Below are 20,508 nucleotides of genomic sequence, written 5' to 3'. Positions count from 1 at the left end.
ACAAACATTTGTACATGGTTTGTTAGAATCGTGGGAGTCGTCATGCACTCGTTTCTTTTTTTGCCACATTTGCCGAGAAAATATGTGTGAACAAATTAGTGTGAATTTAAAGAGAGGAAGTGGTGAGAAGCTGCAAGGACAGAGTGAACTGAGAGTTCTGCGCTGTGGCTAGTTTCAAAGCCCAGGAGGAAAGAGGGCAGAGGGGTCGTCTCTTTTTTTCTGAGCTAGGCACCAGTGAGCACGATAATCATCTGGAACTGTTGCTTTTTCTTCGTGAGATGGGCTCCGTCATGTGCAGCGGCTGATTGATGCCGCCCTGCACTGAGGTATCTTTCTTTCCTCTCCCTCACCACCTCACTCTTTATTTAATATTCACTGTTTTATCAGTTTCACACCAATTTCCCCTGGAGTGTTTTTTAAAGATTCTAGCTTCTGAAGGGTTGACTAATTGGCGCCACAGTACAAATGATCTTTCACAAGCGTTGCAACTTAGCGGGAGTAATTACACGCTACACTGTTACTCTTGGATAATTTCCAGAAAACGTTGCTTTGAGATCAAACTCTTTTTTTCCCCACTCTCTCTCTCTCTCTCCCTTTCTCTCTTTCCTTTTTAATCCCCCCATTTTTTACTTTACTTATTTATTTCATTTCTCCCCCAGCTGTAAGATGGCTGTAGTAGGGACTGTGCGCGGGCAGATTATTAGCCCTGATAAATGTTTTAATGACTTTCCCTCTGCGCGGTGGCTGCCGCTGTCGCCGCCGCCTCACCTGCCTCTGCCTCCGCTGTGGTTTTTTGAGAGCGTGGAGACGTGGGGCCAAGGGAGAGGGCTCAGGCTCAATTTGATCCCAACTGTGACAACGCTGGGGCCAGGCCCCGCCAGGGATCGGGTGACGCTTTGGCGAGGTTGCCCTGATAATTGGTCTTATTCTCTCTCTCTCTCTCTCTCTCTCTCTCTCTCTCTCTCTCTCTCTCTCTCTCTCTCTCCCATCATGGTTGTGGTGAAAGGGAGGGTGCATGGGTGTCCGCTGTCGTTTTTAATTTCAATCTCTCTCTCTTCTTCTCCTTCACCTTCTACTTCTCCTCCGTCTACCTCTTATTCTTCTTCTTTCTTGAGCAGGGGCTGGTGCTCTGGGGGTGGGGTGGTGGGGGGTGGTGGGTTGAGAGGAGAGGAGGGGTAGTGAGTGAATCATTAATCAGATGAGGATTACACAGCAGACACACAATGGGACCAGCAGCCAGCCTGACACCGACAAAACCCCTCCGCCATTGTCAGGCCAATTTCAGCTCTGAGCCATGACACCCCGGACACATCCCCTTTGAACCCAGATAAAAAAACACACACACACACACACACACACACACACATCCAAATCCTGTAGACATGATGCTTAGAGTCAACCAGTCCAACCCTTCTCCAGCAGCATGTGTGTGTGTGTGTGTGTGTGTGTATGTATGTAAACACAAGCGGAAAAGGCTCCTTCCATGCCGCCCCTTCGCAGGAGAAATGCAGTGGCCCTCAGAGCCACAGGGCCAAGGCCAGAGGAACTCTGCGGTGTCCTTGCCTGTCACTGCTCCTCAGCATATCAACCCACCCACACACACACACCCCACCCATCTCACAAACAACACGGCCCCCCTATGAAACCAATCACGGCTGATGCACTCAGCACTCTCGCCAAGAGGTTATGCCAGGGACGCCCGTTCGCAATCCTCCCCTTTCTTTTTTTAATAAAACACCACTTACTGACTACCAAAAGCCAGGGCTTCCTTGGCGTAGCCTGAGGACAAATTAATATTTCAATTACTTGGGGATTGTGGAGAAAGCGAGGGAACACATTCCTGTCAGCATTTTTACCCCCTTCTTTATCTTTTCACTCCTCCCTCCTTCCACACACACACACACACACACACACACACACACACACACACACACACACACACCTGTCCTCACTCACCACATCTACTGAATACCTATTTTGAAAAATCCGATCGAGAGGTCACGCTATTTGAACTGATCTGATTGGCTGTCACCTCCAATCTGACCGACACTGCAGACGCTCCTCTCAGGCATGCTCAGTGGTGCCGGGCGCCGTCCGTTGTCAGGCCAACAAGGACATGGCGGTTGATGGGAAGGAGAAAGGGGGTTGGTGAAAGTGGTGTGTGTGTGTGTGTGTGTGTGTGTGTGTGTGTGTGTGTGTGGAGGATGGGGGGGATGGGTGTCCAGTCTGAAGCTGCCACTTTCCCTCAGCATTAGCATCCTGGGTAATGACCAGTTAAGAGGCAGGCCAGCAAACGAGATGTGACAAGTGCTGCTGAAAAAGGAGTCTTTTTCCCCCATTCCACCCGCCGCTCAATCACCGTCTAAAAGCCCTGACGGCCTGACATAATTCCACCATAATTATCACTCCGAGTCCTCCTTCGGCCAGGACAGAAGTCAGATTGGATCTCGTCACAGCATAATAATGCTGACCAACAATAACTTTGTTGTCTCTGCCCTCTCTCCTTCTCTCCCTCCCTCTCTTTTCTCTATCCCTCTCTCTCTCTCTCTCTCTCTCTCTCTCTCTCTCTCTCTCTCTCTCTCTCTCTCTCTCACTCCTTAGGGAATGGGCTGCCTGCCGCTGCCAACCAGTTCAATCTGGTTCATGTGAAGCAGGAGCCCGTGGATGGAGCCTCAGGGGCCTCCCAGGACTCTGTGCAGGAGCACAGCCTGGACCTGAGTAAGAAAGACCACAGGTACGGCCCATGGCCGGTTGCACAGTAAGTGTGTGTGGATGTGTGTGTATGTGTGTGTGGGGGGTGGGGGTGTCCAGGCCAGAAAGATCAATGCCCTGTGCCGCTGCTGGGAGCCCTAATGATGGGCCTTGTGTGTCTATCCACTGTGTCTGGGTCTGATTTACGGCTGGTATAATGCCCTGTAGTGTTAATTAGCGTGAGTGCTCGTGTTGGAAACCCTCCCCTAGACCAGGGTGGGTGTGCATCCACGGTCAAGGTGCTGGAGATCGGCACCAAGCCATCCTGCCCCTAAAAATTGATGTAAAACTTCACAGAATAATAGATTTTAAAAAAAATTAAGCACAGCATTTTTGCCTCAATAGGTGCATGCGCAGCATGGACATAATATTGTCTATTTGGTTGTTTGTTTTAATCAATATCCACCCTTTATATGAAAACAGCCCTTGCTTATTTTCATGAGTTATATAACTCATTTTCGGAGAGCAATCGCTCCCGTTCTCTTGTCTTCCATATTCACACTCTATGTGATAAATAATAATATTTACTATTCCCATGCAAATCTTGACTAAACATTGTTCATTTTCCTTGTTCTAGTAATGAATCAAATGGACACCCTGCACCGGCAAATACATCTCTTTTATCCTCACTTATGAATAAGGTAAGATCCATCCATCAAAACGCTTTTCATGCCCAGACAAATTAGCACGGCGCGTCGGGGGATGTTTGTTTTTTTTAATGTTTCGACCACTAATAAGATGAGTTTGTATCATTTAAATTTTCCAGCCATTTTTCACCCTCCTGTAATTTTTGCCCGCCGCTCACAAATTAATATAATGAAGCAGGAGCTGCACGCCACGCCAGATATATAGAGATGTTTGTTTTTTGATGAGCTGTTTTGAACTCGGCAGGCATTTTTTCTCCCTCCTTTCTTCCCCTTTCTTCGGCCCGTTCGCTCTGTCTTTATTTATGGACTTTGTAAATTATTTGATTAAAAAGTCAGGTGGGTGGAGGGAAAGAGCAACCGTCACCCTCATTTTTTACCGCCTGTAAACGTTACTGGACGGATATTTAAATGTTGTGTGTTTTGGTACAGATTAAAATGGACATTGTTTTAATCATACATCTTTTTCTCCCCCCTCCCTCTGACTAATACAAATGTGCGGTGCTGGCTTCCATTACCTTGATGATTTAAAGACGTCTCAGAATTCATTTTTCCTCCGGGCTACTCACTTTTCTCTCCCCCCACCACCCCCCTCCTCTGCTCTTGTTGGATACACATTCAGGAAGCACAAAACAGCTATGGTTCATAGCCTTGACAGTACTCTGGCTTGTAGCATTATTAACTTACTCTGGCTGTGTCAGTCTATTTCGAAATTTGGAAATTTGCTACTCGCTAGAAACAACTAGCCTACATCACACAAGAAAAAAAAGTGTGGGCTGGAGAGAGGTAGAGGTAGAGGTGGAGGGGGGGGGGGGGGGGGGGGGGGCACAAAGGACATTTGACGTGTGTGTCTGGCATCAGCCCCGGGGGCAGACAGGCTGGAAACTTAGCAGGCCTGTGTTTAGCTGAAGCGTCTCCTCTGTGACGACAGTAGCTGCAGTAGCAGATGCAGCAAGCCTGTTAGCGAATTGGTAACTGTTCCCCTCCTGTTTCCGACACTCTGCAGATGACGCAGGTCAACCCGGGCTTCTTCAGCGCCCTGAACCTGAAGACGGAGCTTGAGAACAACCAGGGGACGGACACCTCGGAGGCGGCCCAGTACCTGTGCCGCGTAATGGGCAGACCCCTGCCAGAGAAGCCTGTGGAGCTGTGGAGGACCTACCTGCGCAGGTACAGCACAGCAGACCAGTCAGGCCTAGAGAACAGTGGCAGCAAAGAGTAGCACTAGTCAAGAACAGAGCAGACTACCAAAAAGTCAGATCATACCCAGTGCAAACCACCAAAAACATAGCCTAGCAATAGATTTTGCAAGCAAGAATAAACTCACTGGTGTGAAAACCACAAAATAGCCACATATACTTCATTGTTCAGGTACAAGGAAATATGCTCACAGTTGTTTTCGCTTGCCTTGATCTCTCACATCCTTTAGGTTTGACACCGACGATTTCTGTGAAGCTCAGTGTGACTTTTTACACAAAGTTCACTTCCACTGCCTGGTCGAAGACTGTGGAGCTCTCTTCAGCACAGTGGATGGAGCCGTTAAACACGCTAAGTATGTACCCACCACTCCATTACATCGAGAGTAACTTTTAACTTACTCTTACTCTAGTTGTAATTGTAACTATAACTACAACATGTACTGTAACTAAACCCCAGCATGATTTAACGTAACATCGTGGCCTTCTTTCAGCTTTCACTTCAGGGCCAATCTGAAGGTGAAGTCCGAGTCCCCGTACAGTGATGGGAAGGAGGCCTCCGAGGGGCCTCAGAGCCAGCTGGCCACCTCCATCTCCATGGCCAACACTCCCCCCATGGAAGTCCCAAGCCTGGCCACCTCGGGCGGGTACAGCGCGGCCACGCCCTCCCTGCTGGCCTGGAAGCACCTGACCGGCTCCATCCCCCAGCTGCCCGCTTCCATGCCCAACCTGCCCGCCTCCTCACCCCTGGCCACCACTTCGCTGGAGAACGCCAAGCCTCAGGTCAAGCCTGGATTCCTGCAGTTCCAGGACAAGTAAGTGACCAGTCATTTTCTATCAAGAGCCATGTGAATTACCATATTATTCCACTGCACTTTCAGTACTGCACTGACGTTTCTGAGAAGTGAACCGATCTCCATTGTCCTCTCTTTGTCTCAGTGACCCTTGCCTCGCTACGGACTGCAAGTACTCCAATAAGTTCCACTTCCACTGTCTGTTTGGGAACTGCAAGTATGTGTGCAAGACCTCTGGGAAGGCCGAGTCCCACTGCTTGGACCACATCAACCCCAACAACAACCTGATCAACGTGCGAGATCAGTTCTCCTACTACTCACTGCAGTGTCTCTGTCCAAATCAGGTGGGTTCAGGGACAAAAGAGGGTTAAGGGCTAAAACGTAATCTTCCATTTAACAAAAGAAGCAAGAGAGAAGTCATGCTTCCAGTGTGGACCAAGTGAACTGAAATCTTTTTTTTATTGTTCAATCCAGTTTGATTACATTTTATTTATTTTGTGCCAAAGCAATTAAAATGGTTTCAAGGTGCTTTCCTGAAACTTTTGGGCTCTTCAAAGCAAATAATAAAACCAATACCAGGCTCAAAAGTGGCAGATTATCCAATCTTGGGCTCTAGCAGTCAAGCTAGTAGAGGGAAAAAACACTCTACCTAATCTCCACCCCTTTGCTCGGTGGCCTCGTTGGCTGTTAAATGTTTGAAATGAGTTCATCTAGTATATGCATCTCCCAGGATTCTCTCCTAAACATCCCCCGCCTCTCGCTGCCAATCAGGAGGAGAGCTCATCCTGTTTGCCCCGCTCCTGTGCGGCTCTCTAACAGATGGCAGTTTAGAGGCAGGTTACAGACACACACACACACACACACACACACACATACACGCACACACACGCACATACGCACGTCAATGGGTTCTAGCTAGAAATGAGTTTAGAGGAAGTAACCAGCATTGAACTCTGTGCTGAATGAGTTGTGGCCAAAGTGTCGTGGATTTTGTGCATCAAAGTCAAACAAAAAAAACTTTAAATGAAAATAAAAGTATTCTGTAGCGGACCAGTGGTGATTTAACCTACTTTCATCTAAAGTAGTGCAGCACACCTCACTGTTTAGCACAGTGCTATCATCATGCAATGCATTTATGTCGAAAATCTAGGTTTTTTCCCCCAGTGGTTAATTTTTGCGGTTAGAATGTATGGGCTCTCACAGTAGCGTGTACTACTTAGCTGAGTGAGTTAATGTAAACACTCCAGCGGCCTGTTATTGGTGAAGTCCTCATTCACTCATTGTTATTGTTGAGGTCCTCATTCACTCATTGTTATTGTTGAGGTCCTCCTCATTGACTCCTCATTTCTCCGCAGCATTGCGAGTTCCGCATGAGGGGTCACTACCACTGTCTGCGCCCTGGCTGCTTCTTCGTCACTAACATCACCACCAAGCTGCCCTGGCACGTCAAGAAGCACGAGAAGGCCGAGAGGCGCGCTGCCAATGGCTTTAAGTACTTCACCAAGAGAGAAGAGTGTGGCAGGCTAGGTGAGAACTACACCCCCCACAATGCATCACTCCTCACATTCACTCAGCTGTTTAATTTGAAGTAGCCAATCCAAACTACAGTCGCTCTCGCGCTGCACACCTCATGTGCGCGGCAAACTGACCGCACACTGGAAAAGCTCTGAGGGGCATGAAATCTGGCTGGTTCGCACCGTTCCGGCGTGGGAGGCGGAGGAACCAGACGAGCTGTGAAACTGGGGGAGGGATGTAAAGAGCACTGTCGCGGCCAATGGAGGGAAGGAAGGAATGAACACACTCTTTCCACACGCTCCAACTGCCCCGTGAAGCGCTCGCACCCCCCACACTGAGATGTTAATTGTCACACCCTCACAGACCAACGCACCCGGCGCAAAGAAAAACACTGACACACACACACACACACACACACACACACACACACACATACATCCACATGCACTTAGCAGCTTTTTTGCCAAGTTGTTTTTTTTTTTTTTTTTGGTCCCATGTATCCCATTAGTTGGTGACATCTGTTCACCGGCATCACACCCTTTTAGTATTTAACATCGAAAGTGACACAATCACATCAAACAATGACAACAGTGTTATTCCAGGTTTGCGCTGATTACTGTTTGCGTGGTGTTTGTGGCCTCCGAGTTTCTAATTGTCAGGGAAGCTCCATTGCATTTCCTGCAGATTAAGTGGTGCCCTTGGGAGAGAGAAAAAGCAACGCTTGGCCCCGGGTTTTTGTCATACATTAATACTTCTGTATTTATAGTAGGCAATCAAGCCAAAGTTGTTTTCTTGGGTATATTTAACCTGTCAGGAATGAGCAATTACGCAGGTTTGTTAATTACCCAGCCTGTCTGACGCAGTGTGTTTGTGTGGCTGCTCTTTACCCAGTCTCCATCAGCAACAGCATTGCACATCTCGACAGGGCAAACTGAAGGTTTTTTTTTCCCCCACCCACTCATTTTCATGAAGAGGGAAAAGAATAAAGATAATAAAGAGATACTTCCTTGGAACTTTCCTTTGAGAACAAAGTGCATCTGCAACTGTAGAAGAGCTCCAAAGGTGTGTATGCACTAGAAAGCTTTGCACAGTGCTGCCAATGATATCTTTGGAGCGAGAGAGCGAGAGAGAGAGAGGGAGGGGGTATATTACAAAAGCAAGCACTCGAGTCATAAAGAATTGATGGTTCAGCTGGACTCCGACAGCGGTATCCATGGCAGCCACATTAAACAGAGCCCTGGTGATGATGTTTCCTAGATCCGGTCCCTCGCACACGCCGGGCCCCTGATATTTCACCAGTTACTGCTATTTACCCAACTTTGCTGTCAAGTGCAACGTCAGTGTGTACAAAAGCAATTTAATGACAACAAGCATTGTGTAGCGCCGCGGCTGCCATGGTAACTGACAAGCCAGCACCTGCCCCACATGTTGCTCTTTCAATTATTTTTAGTGTGCATTATTCATAATAAAATTATTACCACCTTCATACGATATTTGATTAGCCGGCACAAAAGCCGGCATTTAATTTGAAAACATATAGCAATTAAAATCTGTACAGCCTTCGCATTAAACAAGAAAAGTGGTGGTGGAGAAAGAGCAGAAAACAACAGCCGACGACAATAGATGGCTTTTGAAAAATGAATTTAATATAGAAATAATTGTATGTTTACTTTGGTTTGCCTGGTTGTGCATTATTGCCTGGCTGAATGTGAGAATTTATTTATGTAAATTCCAAATTGAATAAAAGATGTCATTGTAATAAAAGAGCACCACAGGTCTAATCTTCCAAAAGCCTTCACATGCACAGTGTGACACCGGACTCATCCATATTCCTCCTACGGCCCAGTTCACAAATCCAGCCAGCTTCACCAGCTCACCTCTCTCTCATTGTTGTTGCGGCTACATTTTTGGGCTCATCAAATAGGCTTTTTTTGCGGTAGGGAAGGCGTGCTAAACTATGTCCTCTTTTGAAGAAGAGCGTCTCTGACTGTCTGTGGTTTTGTATGTGTGTGTGTATGTGTGTGTGTATGTGTGTGTGTATGTGTGTGTGTGTGTTTTTTTCCTTCCTCCCGTCGCAGGCTGCAAGTATAACCAGGTGAACAGCCATTTCCACTGCATCCGCGAGGGCTGCCAGTTCTCTTTCCTGCTCAAGCACCAGATGACCTCGCACGCGCGCAAGCACATGAGGAGGATGCTGGGAAAGAACTTTGACCGGGTTCCCTCCCAGGTGAGCCACCGACACCAATGCCAGCCGTCTTTAAAGGGCCCCATTCACATCAGCTTGCCCGGATAAAGAAATGATTCACCCTTCTCTCATCATAGAGACAACTGCTTTGCCTATTTCGCCTGATGCGGCGTCTTATAATCCAACCGTATAAGCCTCAAAGTGGCTTTGTCAGCGGAGCCTGGAGCTCCTCGACCTGTAGGCCCCTGTGCCCCCTGATTATGTCTAAGTGTGCATGACGACACTTGGCTGAAGGCCTCTCTCTGACATCTCCCGTCAACCCCCTCCCCCCTCCCGTAGATGATGCCCCTTGCCCAGCGTCCGGAGGAGCTCCAGCAGATGGCCAGCATGGCTGCAGGCGCCTTGGGCGGCGGCCAGCCAGGCCTGACCGCCGGCTTCTCCAGTATGATGGACGACGGCGACGACTACATGGACTACATGGGGGGAGGAAGCCCGCTGGGGCTCTCCTCCGAGTCGTCCAATCAGGACCGCAGCTGCACCAGCACCCCCGTGGGCAACGAGAGTTCGCCGGCAGGTAGGTTTTTGCTCCCCCCCCCCCCCCCGTGCGTCGGAGCCCACCAAACGTGCCACGGCTCCACCAGTCAGCAGGCACACAGACACATGCCGTGACTCAAGCGCCTCGCTTTTGAGCGAGCTCGAACTGCTCGAACGAGAGACTTCCTAGATGAAGCAAACTCCTAAAGATTGAAGCCCTCAGCGTAATTAACGTAGCACGCGAACGCCGACTCTTTTCTTCAGTGCCTGTGATGAAGACGCAACATGACAGGCTGTCTAAATATACTTGTCATGTTGTTTAGTGGACTTACGTATACCCTCTCACCGTTCTTCTTGAGTGTACACACACTCTAATGTATGAAAGCAGCATCGGGTTTCCACGGCCACGCAATTATGGACAAACACTCAGGAGTATTTGCTGACCCTCACTCTTAGAACGTCCAGATATTCTTAAGTCACTATTGTGTTACACTGGTGTCCACTCGCGCTAAGTGTTCAGGGAGAAGGCACGTCTTTTGTGTGGGTTACCCCCCTTCCTACTTCACATTCATTCCCTTGTAGTCGAGAGTCTCATAAAAGTAACCACTTGTCCATGAAACATCAGACCCGCCAAATGTTTTCCACAGTAATGGCATTTATCAAATTATGGGGCAGTAAATTTATTATATGGTTCCCTCCACCTCCTCTCGCACATTAATGTCATCCCCTTGGCAACTTCAGAGAGGAGGCAGTGCAGGCTGACAATGAGCGAAAAAAAAAAACAGATCTGATGCATTTCTCTGTCTCTCTCTCTCTTTCTTCCTTTCTTTTTTCTTCTGGTAAATTTAGATTGATGTGGTTAAACTCAGGGCTTTGATTCTGCTTTATGAAAAGAAAATTCTAGTGAGCGAGTAGTCTTTCTTTCACTGAATGATTTTTTTTTCTACACTTTCATCGTTTTGTTTCAAAATGTTGTTCTTCCATTCTCACCATTGTTGCTTTTGGCTGTTGCTTGGGTTTTGTTGTCATCTGGCTCGCTTTATTTCATTATTTTATCTTTCCCTCCCCTTCTTTACCTCCCATTCCCGTGTGTGTGTGTGTGTGTGTGTGTGTGTGTGTGTGTGTGTGTGTGTGTGTGTGTGTGTGTGTGTGTGTCCACTGTGCACCTGTCTGTCTTTGTGTCTGTGTGTGTGTCCCTTCCTCCTCCTCCTCCTCCACCTCCTGGACAACCTGTCTGCTGTAGGACCAGGCTGCCAGGCCGGTGCACCTCCTGCTTCCACTGCCCCAGCCGACACTCCCGCTCCCCCAAACGCCCCTCAGCCACCTCCACCTCCTCCTCTTCCTCTTCCTCCGCCACCTCCTCCACCACCCTCTCAGGCGTCGGCGGCCCCGCTCCAGTCTCCGACGCTCTCCTCCTACTCTCCGGCCCTGCTGCGGCCGCCCCTCCCTTCTCTCCCATACCTCCTGTCTCCATCCTGTCTGTCCTACTCTCTGCTCAGCGCCTCTCTCGGAGCCACTCGGAGCGTTGTCATGCCAACCAACACACCAGCTTTCAGCCCCATCATTGCCACTCCGTCTCCGGTTAAAAATGACGTCCCTATAGTGCAGGATGCTGCAGGTACTTATGCCGCCAAACCGACCCAAACACCGCAGCAGCCACTGTGTCAGACCTAGACTGTCTACCTCAGCCATGTTCTAGCATAGCATCATACAGTGTCATTTTACTTCTCATCTTTATAACGACAACAACATATGTTTTATTTGACGCAATACATGAGCTGTCACATTCATAAACACTTTTATTTCTGTTGAAGGAATTCTTGTAAAGGGAGTGGGGTGGGGGTGGGGGTGGGGAGGTGGGGGGGGGGGGGGGGGGGGGGGGGACATCTGCACGTGAAGGCAATTTGTCTGTTTGTTTAGCTCGTATTTTCTTTCCTCTCTAGGTGAGGTGACACCTTACCTTCCATTAAGCAAATGCCATTAGACCCAGTTAGTAATGGAAGGTAGTTGCAGTGCCGCGGTGATGAGGCAGTATATCACACACCTGCCATTAGGGCCCCGGCCCTTGGGTTAGCCTCCATTAGCCGGCTGCTTTAAGAGGGGCCCCTATTTTAATCATGCTAAAGTTTTATCGAGGCCTCGGATTCTCGCCGGGCCAGAACAAGGATCACATCATTAGCACTGACCTCAGGCTGCTCGCTGAAGCGTGCCCTTCCCATAAAGCACTGGGGTTTAGAGGTGCCTCGGGTTCCAGGGCTACTCCGGCTTCTGTTGTGTAAGCTGGTAGACACCCGTTAAAATGTCAAGCTCTTATTATCATTATTATTACCAGTGACTAATATTCATTGAAGGTTTTGCTCCTGTGTCATTGTGTCACTGTCTTATAAAAAAGTATTAAAAGGCTTATGTCACAAACAGAGCTAAGTAAGGATCTGGATTAACTAGGTTAATCAGTGTGAGAGTGTGGGCGGGGGGTCTATGCCATAGAGATCTAATTTGGGTGTTTTGTGCTCTTACTTGTGGCCTGCTTGGGTTGACTGACTGTGGGGTCATTATGTCTCTCTGTCTCTCCCTCTCACAGGCAACACCATCTCCATCCCCACGGCGACAGGCGCCAAGAAGCGCTTCTGGATCATCGAGGACATGTCGCCCTACGGCAAGCGCCGCAAGACGGCCTCCTCGCGCAAGATGCTGGACGAGGGCATGATGCTGGAGGGCTTCCGCCGCTATGACCTGTACGAGGACTGCAAGGACTCGGGCTGCCAGTTCTCGCTGAAGGTCACGCACTACCACTGCACGCGCGAGAACTGCGGCTACAAGTTCTGCGGCCGCACGCACATGTACAAGCACGCGCAGCACCACGACCGCGTGGACAACCTGGTGCTGGACGACTTCAAGCGCTTCAAGTCGTCGCTCAGCTGCCACTTCCCCGACTGCCAGTTCTCGGGCAACAGCACGCACTTCCACTGCTTGCGCTGCGGCTTCCGCTGCACCGACAGCACCAAGGTGACGGCGCACCGCAAGCACCACGGCAAGCAGGACGTGATCAGCGCCGCCGGCTTCTGCCAGTTCAGCTCCAGCGTCGACTGCGAGGTGGCCGACTGCAAGTACAAGCTCAAGTGCTCGCACTTCCACTGCACGTACCCCGAGTGCAAGCACACGGTGGTGGGAATGTCGCAGATGGACTCGCACAAGCGCAAGCACGAGAAGCAGGAGCGCGGAGAGCTGCCCACCGTCACCTCCTCGCCCAGCCGGGAGGCCGGACACCAGGCCGGCGGAGCAGTGGCCGGCAGCGGAGGAATGGGAGGGCTAGTGGCCCAGGTGCCCGTCAGCATGCACTCCATGTCTCCGGGAGCGCAAGGGCTGGGGCACGGCCCCGGGGGCAGCATGTATCTGCCCTCGGCAGGAGCGGCCAGCGAGTACGAGCACCACCACCACCACCACCACGGCGGCGGCAGCCAGGGAATCAGCCTGGACGGGTCGCTCAACCTGGGCACCGATGCCAGCAGCTCGCTGTTCTTTCTGAAGAACGCCGCCGGCCTCGGTCTCAACGACTCACTGGACCTCAGCAAGAAAATGGGCCACCATGACGGCCTAAGCATGGGCCCTGGATCCAGCACGCCTGTGTCCAGCGCAGGGCCTCTGGGTCTCGCCGCCGCCGCAGCCACACGAAGCCAAGACGACGCCACTGGAATGTCCGGCGAGAACGAGGACGACCTGTCCGCCGAGGAAGAGCCCATGGCCGAGGAAGAGGATGAGGAAGATGAGGAGGAGGAGCCAGAGGACGACCTGAACACCGACTCCTACGAAGACTCCATGCCGGAGCCCGACGGCGAGAAGGACAACGGCGAGACTTTCGAGGCGCCCAACAATCACGCCGAGAGCTCGCAGCAGGACAAGGACGAGGCCGACCCGTGAACCAGCAGTGGGAGGGGAAGAGCCACCTCGACGACTAACTATGAACAAACGAGAAACAAGAATGAAAGTGGCCTCATTTATCATGGTTAGCAACATTGCAGATGACAAGAAAACAACTACATAAAAAACGTGAAGGCCCAAAAATGATTTATTATGATGTTTACAAGATGACCAATATTAATAATTTAATTATGCATTAAGAAATGAACACAGAAACAGGCAGATGAGGCCCTCTTTTACACATGGCTGGCAGTGTAAACCATTTCCTACACATCGGTCTTTTTTGTGTGAGTGCATGTTTGACTAATTTATTTATTTTTTTCCGTTTTGTTTTTTACTTTTTTGTGTGTGGAAAAAAATTAGGAAAAATAACAAAAACAAAATCTAACTATATATATATAAATATATCTATATACTGTAGTTGTGTGTGGACATTGATATACAATTTTTTGTGAAGCAGTCATCACATGAACTGCAGAACCCTTATACCTAATAAAAAAGGGAAACGCGTACAAAATACTGTACACTGACGGAAAATGAATTCAAGAGAATGTGCTCAAAATAACTGATTTCAACTATTGTTGTTGTTATTCTATGATGACTTATTTATCAGTGAAGTTGCAGGGGCCTGCATGTGCGCTTCTGGCTCCCACATCTCTACGTTGATCCTTTCTGCAGGGTGACATTTCTTTTGTGCGTTTCTTTATTTGTTTGTTTGTTCCTGGTTCATTCACTCACACTCATAATGGTCAGTTGTTATGCTGTAGGTTCCATTCCATGTGGACAGTTGACTCCTCGGTCACCTTCAGTCCAAACAGAGACCAGTAACTGCGGCCAGGGAACTCAGACCTCAAAGCCCAGATCGCAGTGTATGCAGCTGCCCAAGCACATTATGGTTGTACACACACGAAAAAAGACAGACACCAAAAGCTCATTTTTTCAACATTCAGATTTTTGTTTTGGTTCATTCAGATTTTTTTTTTTTTTTTGTTTGTTTTTTTTTTTGTGTGTTTTTTAAGATATTTTCTTGTTGTGTTGTGGACCCTGTTGGCATTGCATATGGTTAGTGCACTTTTATAGATGAGAAAAGCTAAACAAAACGCATATTCAGAAAAAAATAATGTTTTGTTACCATTCGCATTATTTGCTTTATTTTTCTTTTGTTTGCGGCGGCATTTTCCAGTTGCACATGCATGACCAGTTGATGCTGCAGTTTTACCTTGCTGATTTGATGGGTGTGCAGAGATGGGGTTAGCTAGCAGGGTGGATTGTGAGGGATAGAGAGAGAGAGTGAAAGAGAATATGTTGGTGCTACCTGCCCAGTCATTATAAAAGAGGGGGTTACTGGAGGCCTGGTGGTTTTCAGGATCCATGTGGACTGAAGTAGCCATCCACATGGAGGACCTGCGAGGTCTGAATGTAGAGGGAGTTGAGAGATGAGAGACAAAACATAGCAGGTATTGTTTCTTTTCTTGTTCCTTTTTTTATTATTTTAAAAAAGAGATTTTGTAGCACGAGAGGAAAACAATTAAACAAACAAGAGGACATGGTGGAGTTCTTGAAGCTTCCTTTTTTCAGAGGCCTCATGTGATTACTTACAAGTGGACAAGGCTTCGTCACGGGACTATCTTTTCCTGCAGCCCCAACTGTCTAACTTATGGAGAGACAGCACGTCTAGAGAGACATGCTAAAGGACACTCTCCCGCGCTGGGAAACATGTTTGAAATGTACAGACAGAAAACAATGTGTTGATGACATTTATTGTTGTTTTCTCCTTACCATGGCTGTGGTTAAGCTCCAATTATAATGGTTTTATTTAATATTTATGTGACCTTGCAATGGTAAAAAAAAAACAATTAGGGTGTTTTTGCACTTTTTAGGTTCATTTTTACTTCATGAGAAAAAAATATGGCATATATCTTTTAACAGGGAAGTTTTTGCTTTATGCTGTTGTTTTAGCTCACTTTGCGTTGATGCACAAATAGTTGTTAGTGTGACAAAGATCTCCTGTTCTGTGTTTTATTTAAAGAAAAAAAAATAAGGACTGATTTTATTTGCTTCCGTGATTGGATGAATTCAATATGGGAAAAGGCATGCCAGGACCTGCGTGCCCTAACGAGGAACACTAATGAGAGCTGTGATTGAAATGAATTCTAGACAGAGGAAATGATTACAGTGCTCAGATAGAACCAAATTACAACAAAAAAATGTTTGTAGCCCAGCCTCAGTTAAAAATGAATGACTGTATAAGATGAAGAAGAAAAAAAGGAAATAAATAAATAAATAAAAATTGTGGCAAGGAAATTATGATTAATTATTTCTTAAACATGACTTTGAAAAGAACTATTGGAATAGAGGTAATTACATGTGTAGATGAATATCTTCAAGATACTGTTTCAAGAGGTGGAAAAGGTTGTATAGTATTTTCTTCTGTAAAAAACTATATATGAACAAAACGCTCTTTGATGAAAAGCTTCCTTTAAAAATAAAATAATAAAAAGGAGAAATAAAGAAATAAAAAGTCAAAAATGGAAAAAGTACCAGTATAGTTTGCTTGTGTGTGTGTGTGTGTGAACTCTTTTTGTATCAATACTCCCAAAAACAATAGAGCCCTCTGACCAGAAAGCACTGAAGCAGCAATGAGTCACTTCATACTCTACTGTGTTTTTCATCATTTCCTCAAACCATTTTAATGTCACCTAATCCATAGTGATATGGAATCACTGATGGCTGTTTCTGGTTGCTTTAACACCACCTTTTATTTGCTTTTATTTGTCATTGTTTTGTGTGTGTTTATCTTTTCAAATTTATTTAATTGGATTATTTGTTGACATTTTTCTCTGGCATGACTCCTTTCTAGGCGTTCTTTTTGCTCTGTCCTTGAGTGCAAGGCAGAGCTTTTTTTTTGTTTGTTTTGTTTTTCAGATTCAAACAAAAAAAAAAAACTGTTGAAATGGCTATTTGGCTGGGAGATACGTTGTGCACTTGAATACAATTTATGTGTGTAAAATAGCAGGATTTGTAAAAAGTCAAAAAATAAAGAAAATCTAATTATTATAACAACCCATGTTGTCATGAATGTTTAGCGGCATCACTGGCAGTGTAAGTTTGCCCTGGTATAAACCTGGGCCGTTATACGCAGTTTGTGTATAAAAAAAACACAAGGGCCTAGAGGAGGCACCCTGTCTTTAGTCTCAACCAGGGGTCAGAGCAGGTAGCGTCCCCGCTGCTGCTGGGCAAGAAGGCTGGGTGACACTCGCCAGGCGTCCCCCTGGGTGACAGAATGGAAAGAGAGGGAGAACAGTCCCCTCCGCACTGAAGTGGCACCAAGAAACACAACAGACTTCTGTTGCTACTGTAGCCAAGAGCAGCTGTTAAAGTAGATATTTTTCACCAGTGCGTACAGCACAGCAGTCCCTGTTAGTGCCTCATTTCACCCTATTCATTACAGTAACTAACTTATGACATAACCTTGGCTTTCTTTGTTGGGTTGAGCCTTTTGCATGTGTTTTTGTGTTGTCTATTCAGGGCAATTATGGCCTATTGAATAACTGAGATACCTCTCAAGAGTATCGTCTAGGGTTACATATTTTTTCCCTTCTCTCTTAGACTTTTTCCCCCTATCTACGGAGCAATCGGTCAGGAGTGGGGGGGGATCATTTCTAGTGCAGGTTTTTAATCTATTTATCTGGAGAGGGATGGCTGGATTTGATCCTTGCCTCTTACACACTCACCCCCACAGCCAGCCAGCTACTGAGAAACCGCACAATGGCCAGAGTAGCCCTCTGCCTACAGCTGTTCTCTCCTCCTCCTCCTCCTCCTCATCCCCCTCTTCCTTGTGATGTTCCTTTAAAGAAAAAAAAGAAAGGGGAAAAAACGGGTGAAGGCATCACCATCTGTCTGCCAGCTGGCATCCTGTATATAATCTCACCAAGGGGGGAAAAAAGCAGAAATAAATAAAAAAAAAATAAATAAAAACATGAAAATTATATTACACAAAAACCAGACGGAAGCGACCTCCAAATCCTGCTTAGGCTGCTGCTGAAAGGCCCTGATCATCTGACCATTTTAATTAATGATGAGGAGATGACAAAGAGGAGGACAACAAGACAAGACAGCCGATTATCTGCTCGCTATGAAATGAATTAAATAAGAACACCGCAAAATGGCATGTGGAGCCTTTTTTATATTGACTGTTTATATGATCAGTTATTGTGGATGTGTGTTCTGTTAAAGATTTCCTGATGCCTGAATCAAGAGTAAAACTTTCAGACAAGTTGTTTTGCATTCCTGCTCTGCCATTTTTGCACATGACTAGGACAAGCAAGTGAGGACCTTGTGATTGCTTACAACACATTTGCTAACACGCTGCCATCGTGCACCTGTTCCTGCACATGATGAATGCGGCCAGATGGATAAAGTGCAGTTTTATCCAGTCTCTCCCTGTTTTATTTACTTGTTTCCCTGCAAGACTTGTTTTCCACTCAATAAAACATGAGCGGGGTGGGGGGCTAAAAAAAAAAAAACAACTAGGCCACAAGCCAGTTTCTCGACTTCCTTACTCAATCTCAGCCATTAAATCCCTTTTCCAAAGTCTTGCACGAACAAAAAAGGGGTTTGTTACTTGGCGTTGTGTTGTGGCAGGAAATCTCTGTTGGTTGAGTGTTGTGTTTTCAAAAAAAAACGAGAACAGAATAATGAAACAAGGCCCCTGAGCTCCCAAGGCTGTGTGCAGCGTGGTGGTGGTGGTGGTGGTGGTGGTGGTGTAGGTGGTGGGGGTGGGGGTGGTGGGGGTGAACGGGCGGTATCCGGCCCCGTCCTGACGTGCGGCAGGTTGATGTGCCAGGAACAGGTTGCGAGAGGGATGGCAGCAGTCAGCGCAGGGAGAAGGCGACAGGTGGGCCATGCATATGTTTGAGCCGCTGTAGTCACATGGCAGAGACACGGCAGACTCAGACACAGACAGGCCGAGCACTCGTCAATGGCATCTTATGTTAAGAGCACACGCGGGAGTGGAGGGAGGGGGGGCTCTTGGGGGGGTATGCAGGCTGCCCTTATTTCCCTTCTTTGAAAAGTCACAGCAGACATTCCACCAAGTTTGCCCAATCAAAGCACTCAGTGCAGGTAGCACTAACAGTGCTTTCAGGCAACAGAACTGGCCATCAAAATTTTGTTTGAATTCGATACGACTCAAAAGCAGAGTGGGCTGCTTTCACACAAAAGAAAATGTGCCCTCCAAGTTGTGTCCTTCTAATTCTTATCCATTTCCATGCTCTTCTGTGAAGCATGTGGGTTCGTTTCAGGGAAGCCACGGTCACAGTACAAAAAAGGACACCTCGGTACTATTGGCTGCAGCTGTTGCCTGAATGAAAAATTAACTTCAAGGACCCCAACAGGGAAATAAAAGCACACTGGACTCTCATGCAGCCAATTTAACATTAACAAGACTTTATTGGCTGTGTCACATTTAAGCACCACTACATGCTTGGCTTGGTGGGAAAATATTAATTCACTCTGACATACAATACCTTTAAATGCCAATTGCTCTATTTATGGCTAAATCTATTAATGAAATGCACTGCTCATTGGAAAAAGTCATCGTAAATGTAGCTCACTCGCTGTCCTGAAATAAATAGATAAACAGATGTTTGTCTCACTTCACCTAAAATTTCCAAATTTGCCCATGACACAGTATCAAATGTGTTTATGTTTGTCGATGTTATGATACAAGTTAAAACACACCCCACAGTAACTCCTGAAGAATTTCACAACATGCCCAACTAGTGACACAGGGACACCATCACTGCCTCATGAAACACATAATACAAGAATTCTGAGAGAATGTCTTTGATTGTGATGACTGACACACTGGTCATTTCCATTTGTGGCATTTGGTTCAGACACAAGGCCAAACCAAGGTAATAAAAAAGTGTTTATATTCAGAATTATGTGGTACCTTTTTTCAAAATAAATAAAAGCCTTTTGTGGACAGGAAAATCTTTAGATTATTTATATAATCTTGTATTTAATTGACTTTATTTGCATGCAGTATTTATGATGGTTGCAAGCGCTTCCAAGAACTACTTCAAACTAATGTTTAGACAGAGGACTTCGAAAGTTGGCTGCAGAGGGAAGAGGCATTCTGAAGGAGACTTAATGACTGCACAACATTCATTTGTTCAGAGTTGGGTGGTGAGTTAGTCAACAAAGCCCAGACATAATTAAAGTTTGGTTTCAATAAATGTAATAAACAAGTTAGCAGTCATTAATAAACATTATATGATTCTCTATTGCACTTACCATATTGTTTGTCTTAATGTGCAATACCTGTTAAGAACATTATTTTAAGAGCCCCCTCTCTCACACACACACAAACATACACTTACTTGTGCGACACCCATACATAGCAAAGGTTGTTTTCATCTATTACCGAAAACGTGTAGATATAATATCTACGGGTCATGCACGGTTTACCCTTGATATAAATTAGCCATCCAAAAGCTTGTACAAGAAGCCTTGCAGAAGCACACAAACTGGCAACTGACAACAAGCGTAGAGTGCATGAAACTGTTAATCTGCCGTGGCCTGCGTCCAAGGGCCCATTACAAGTCCAGCAGTTTGTTTAAAAACCCAACCAGCAGCCTCCAGAGCGAGCGAGAGAGGCTGTGAGAGAGAGAGAGAGAGAGAGAGAGAGTAGGGAGAACATTTTTAGCACTTTACAGCCTGCATGCTCCAGAACAGGAGTACTAGCCTGGGAGCAAGCTGCGGAGCGCTCTTGGGGCTCCAGAGAGGAGCGGGCGGGTGAGCGCGCGCGCCAGGAGCCGAATAGCAGAGCTGACTGCTCCGCTCTGCAGCGTGCAGGCCTGCGTACAGCACACTCGAGCGAGGCCCATTTTCTCCGGCAGCAGAGGGGAATCCTGAGAGCGAGGCCATAAATTTGGGTAATTTGACATGACTCATGGGGGGCTTGG

General features: G+C 47.0%; 1 protein-coding gene across 13 annotated transcripts in view; it reads left to right on the top strand.

The window, feature by feature from the left end:
• casz1 (castor zinc finger 1) overlaps window positions 1–16,600 on the top strand; it is a 185,011-nt gene extending 168,411 nt beyond the window's left edge. For 7 of the 13 annotated variants that reach the window (XM_042097010.1, XM_042097009.1, XM_042097008.1 and 4 more), the window contains 11 exons: window positions 2,602–2,758; window positions 3,329–3,392; window positions 4,402–4,565; window positions 4,825–4,947; window positions 5,086–5,406; window positions 5,531–5,729; window positions 6,741–6,912; window positions 8,979–9,127; window positions 9,425–9,659; window positions 10,863–11,237; window positions 12,201–16,600. In XM_042097010.1, the coding sequence (XP_041952944.1) occupies window positions 2,602–2,758; window positions 3,329–3,392; window positions 4,402–4,565; window positions 4,825–4,947; window positions 5,086–5,406; window positions 5,531–5,729; window positions 6,741–6,912; window positions 8,979–9,127; window positions 9,425–9,659; window positions 10,863–11,237; window positions 12,201–13,537 (3,296 nt within the window). In that variant the 3' untranslated portion in view covers window positions 13,538–16,600. The remainder of the gene's footprint in view (window positions 1–2,601; window positions 2,759–3,328; window positions 3,393–4,401; window positions 4,566–4,824; window positions 4,948–5,085; window positions 5,407–5,530; window positions 5,730–6,740; window positions 6,913–8,978; window positions 9,128–9,424; window positions 9,660–10,862; window positions 11,238–12,200) is intronic. The other 6 variants (XM_042097016.1, XM_042097013.1, XM_042097021.1 and 3 more) reach the window with 4 other exon arrangements.
• Window positions 16,601–20,508: the final 3,908 nt, after the last annotated feature.

Source organism: Alosa sapidissima, chromosome 7, assembly GCF_018492685.1.
Source record: "Alosa sapidissima isolate fAloSap1 chromosome 7, fAloSap1.pri, whole genome shotgun sequence".
In the NCBI taxonomy this organism is placed as follows: domain Eukaryota; kingdom Metazoa; phylum Chordata; class Actinopteri; order Clupeiformes; family Clupeidae; genus Alosa; species Alosa sapidissima.
This window is presented reverse-complemented; position numbering and strand designations above follow the sequence as displayed.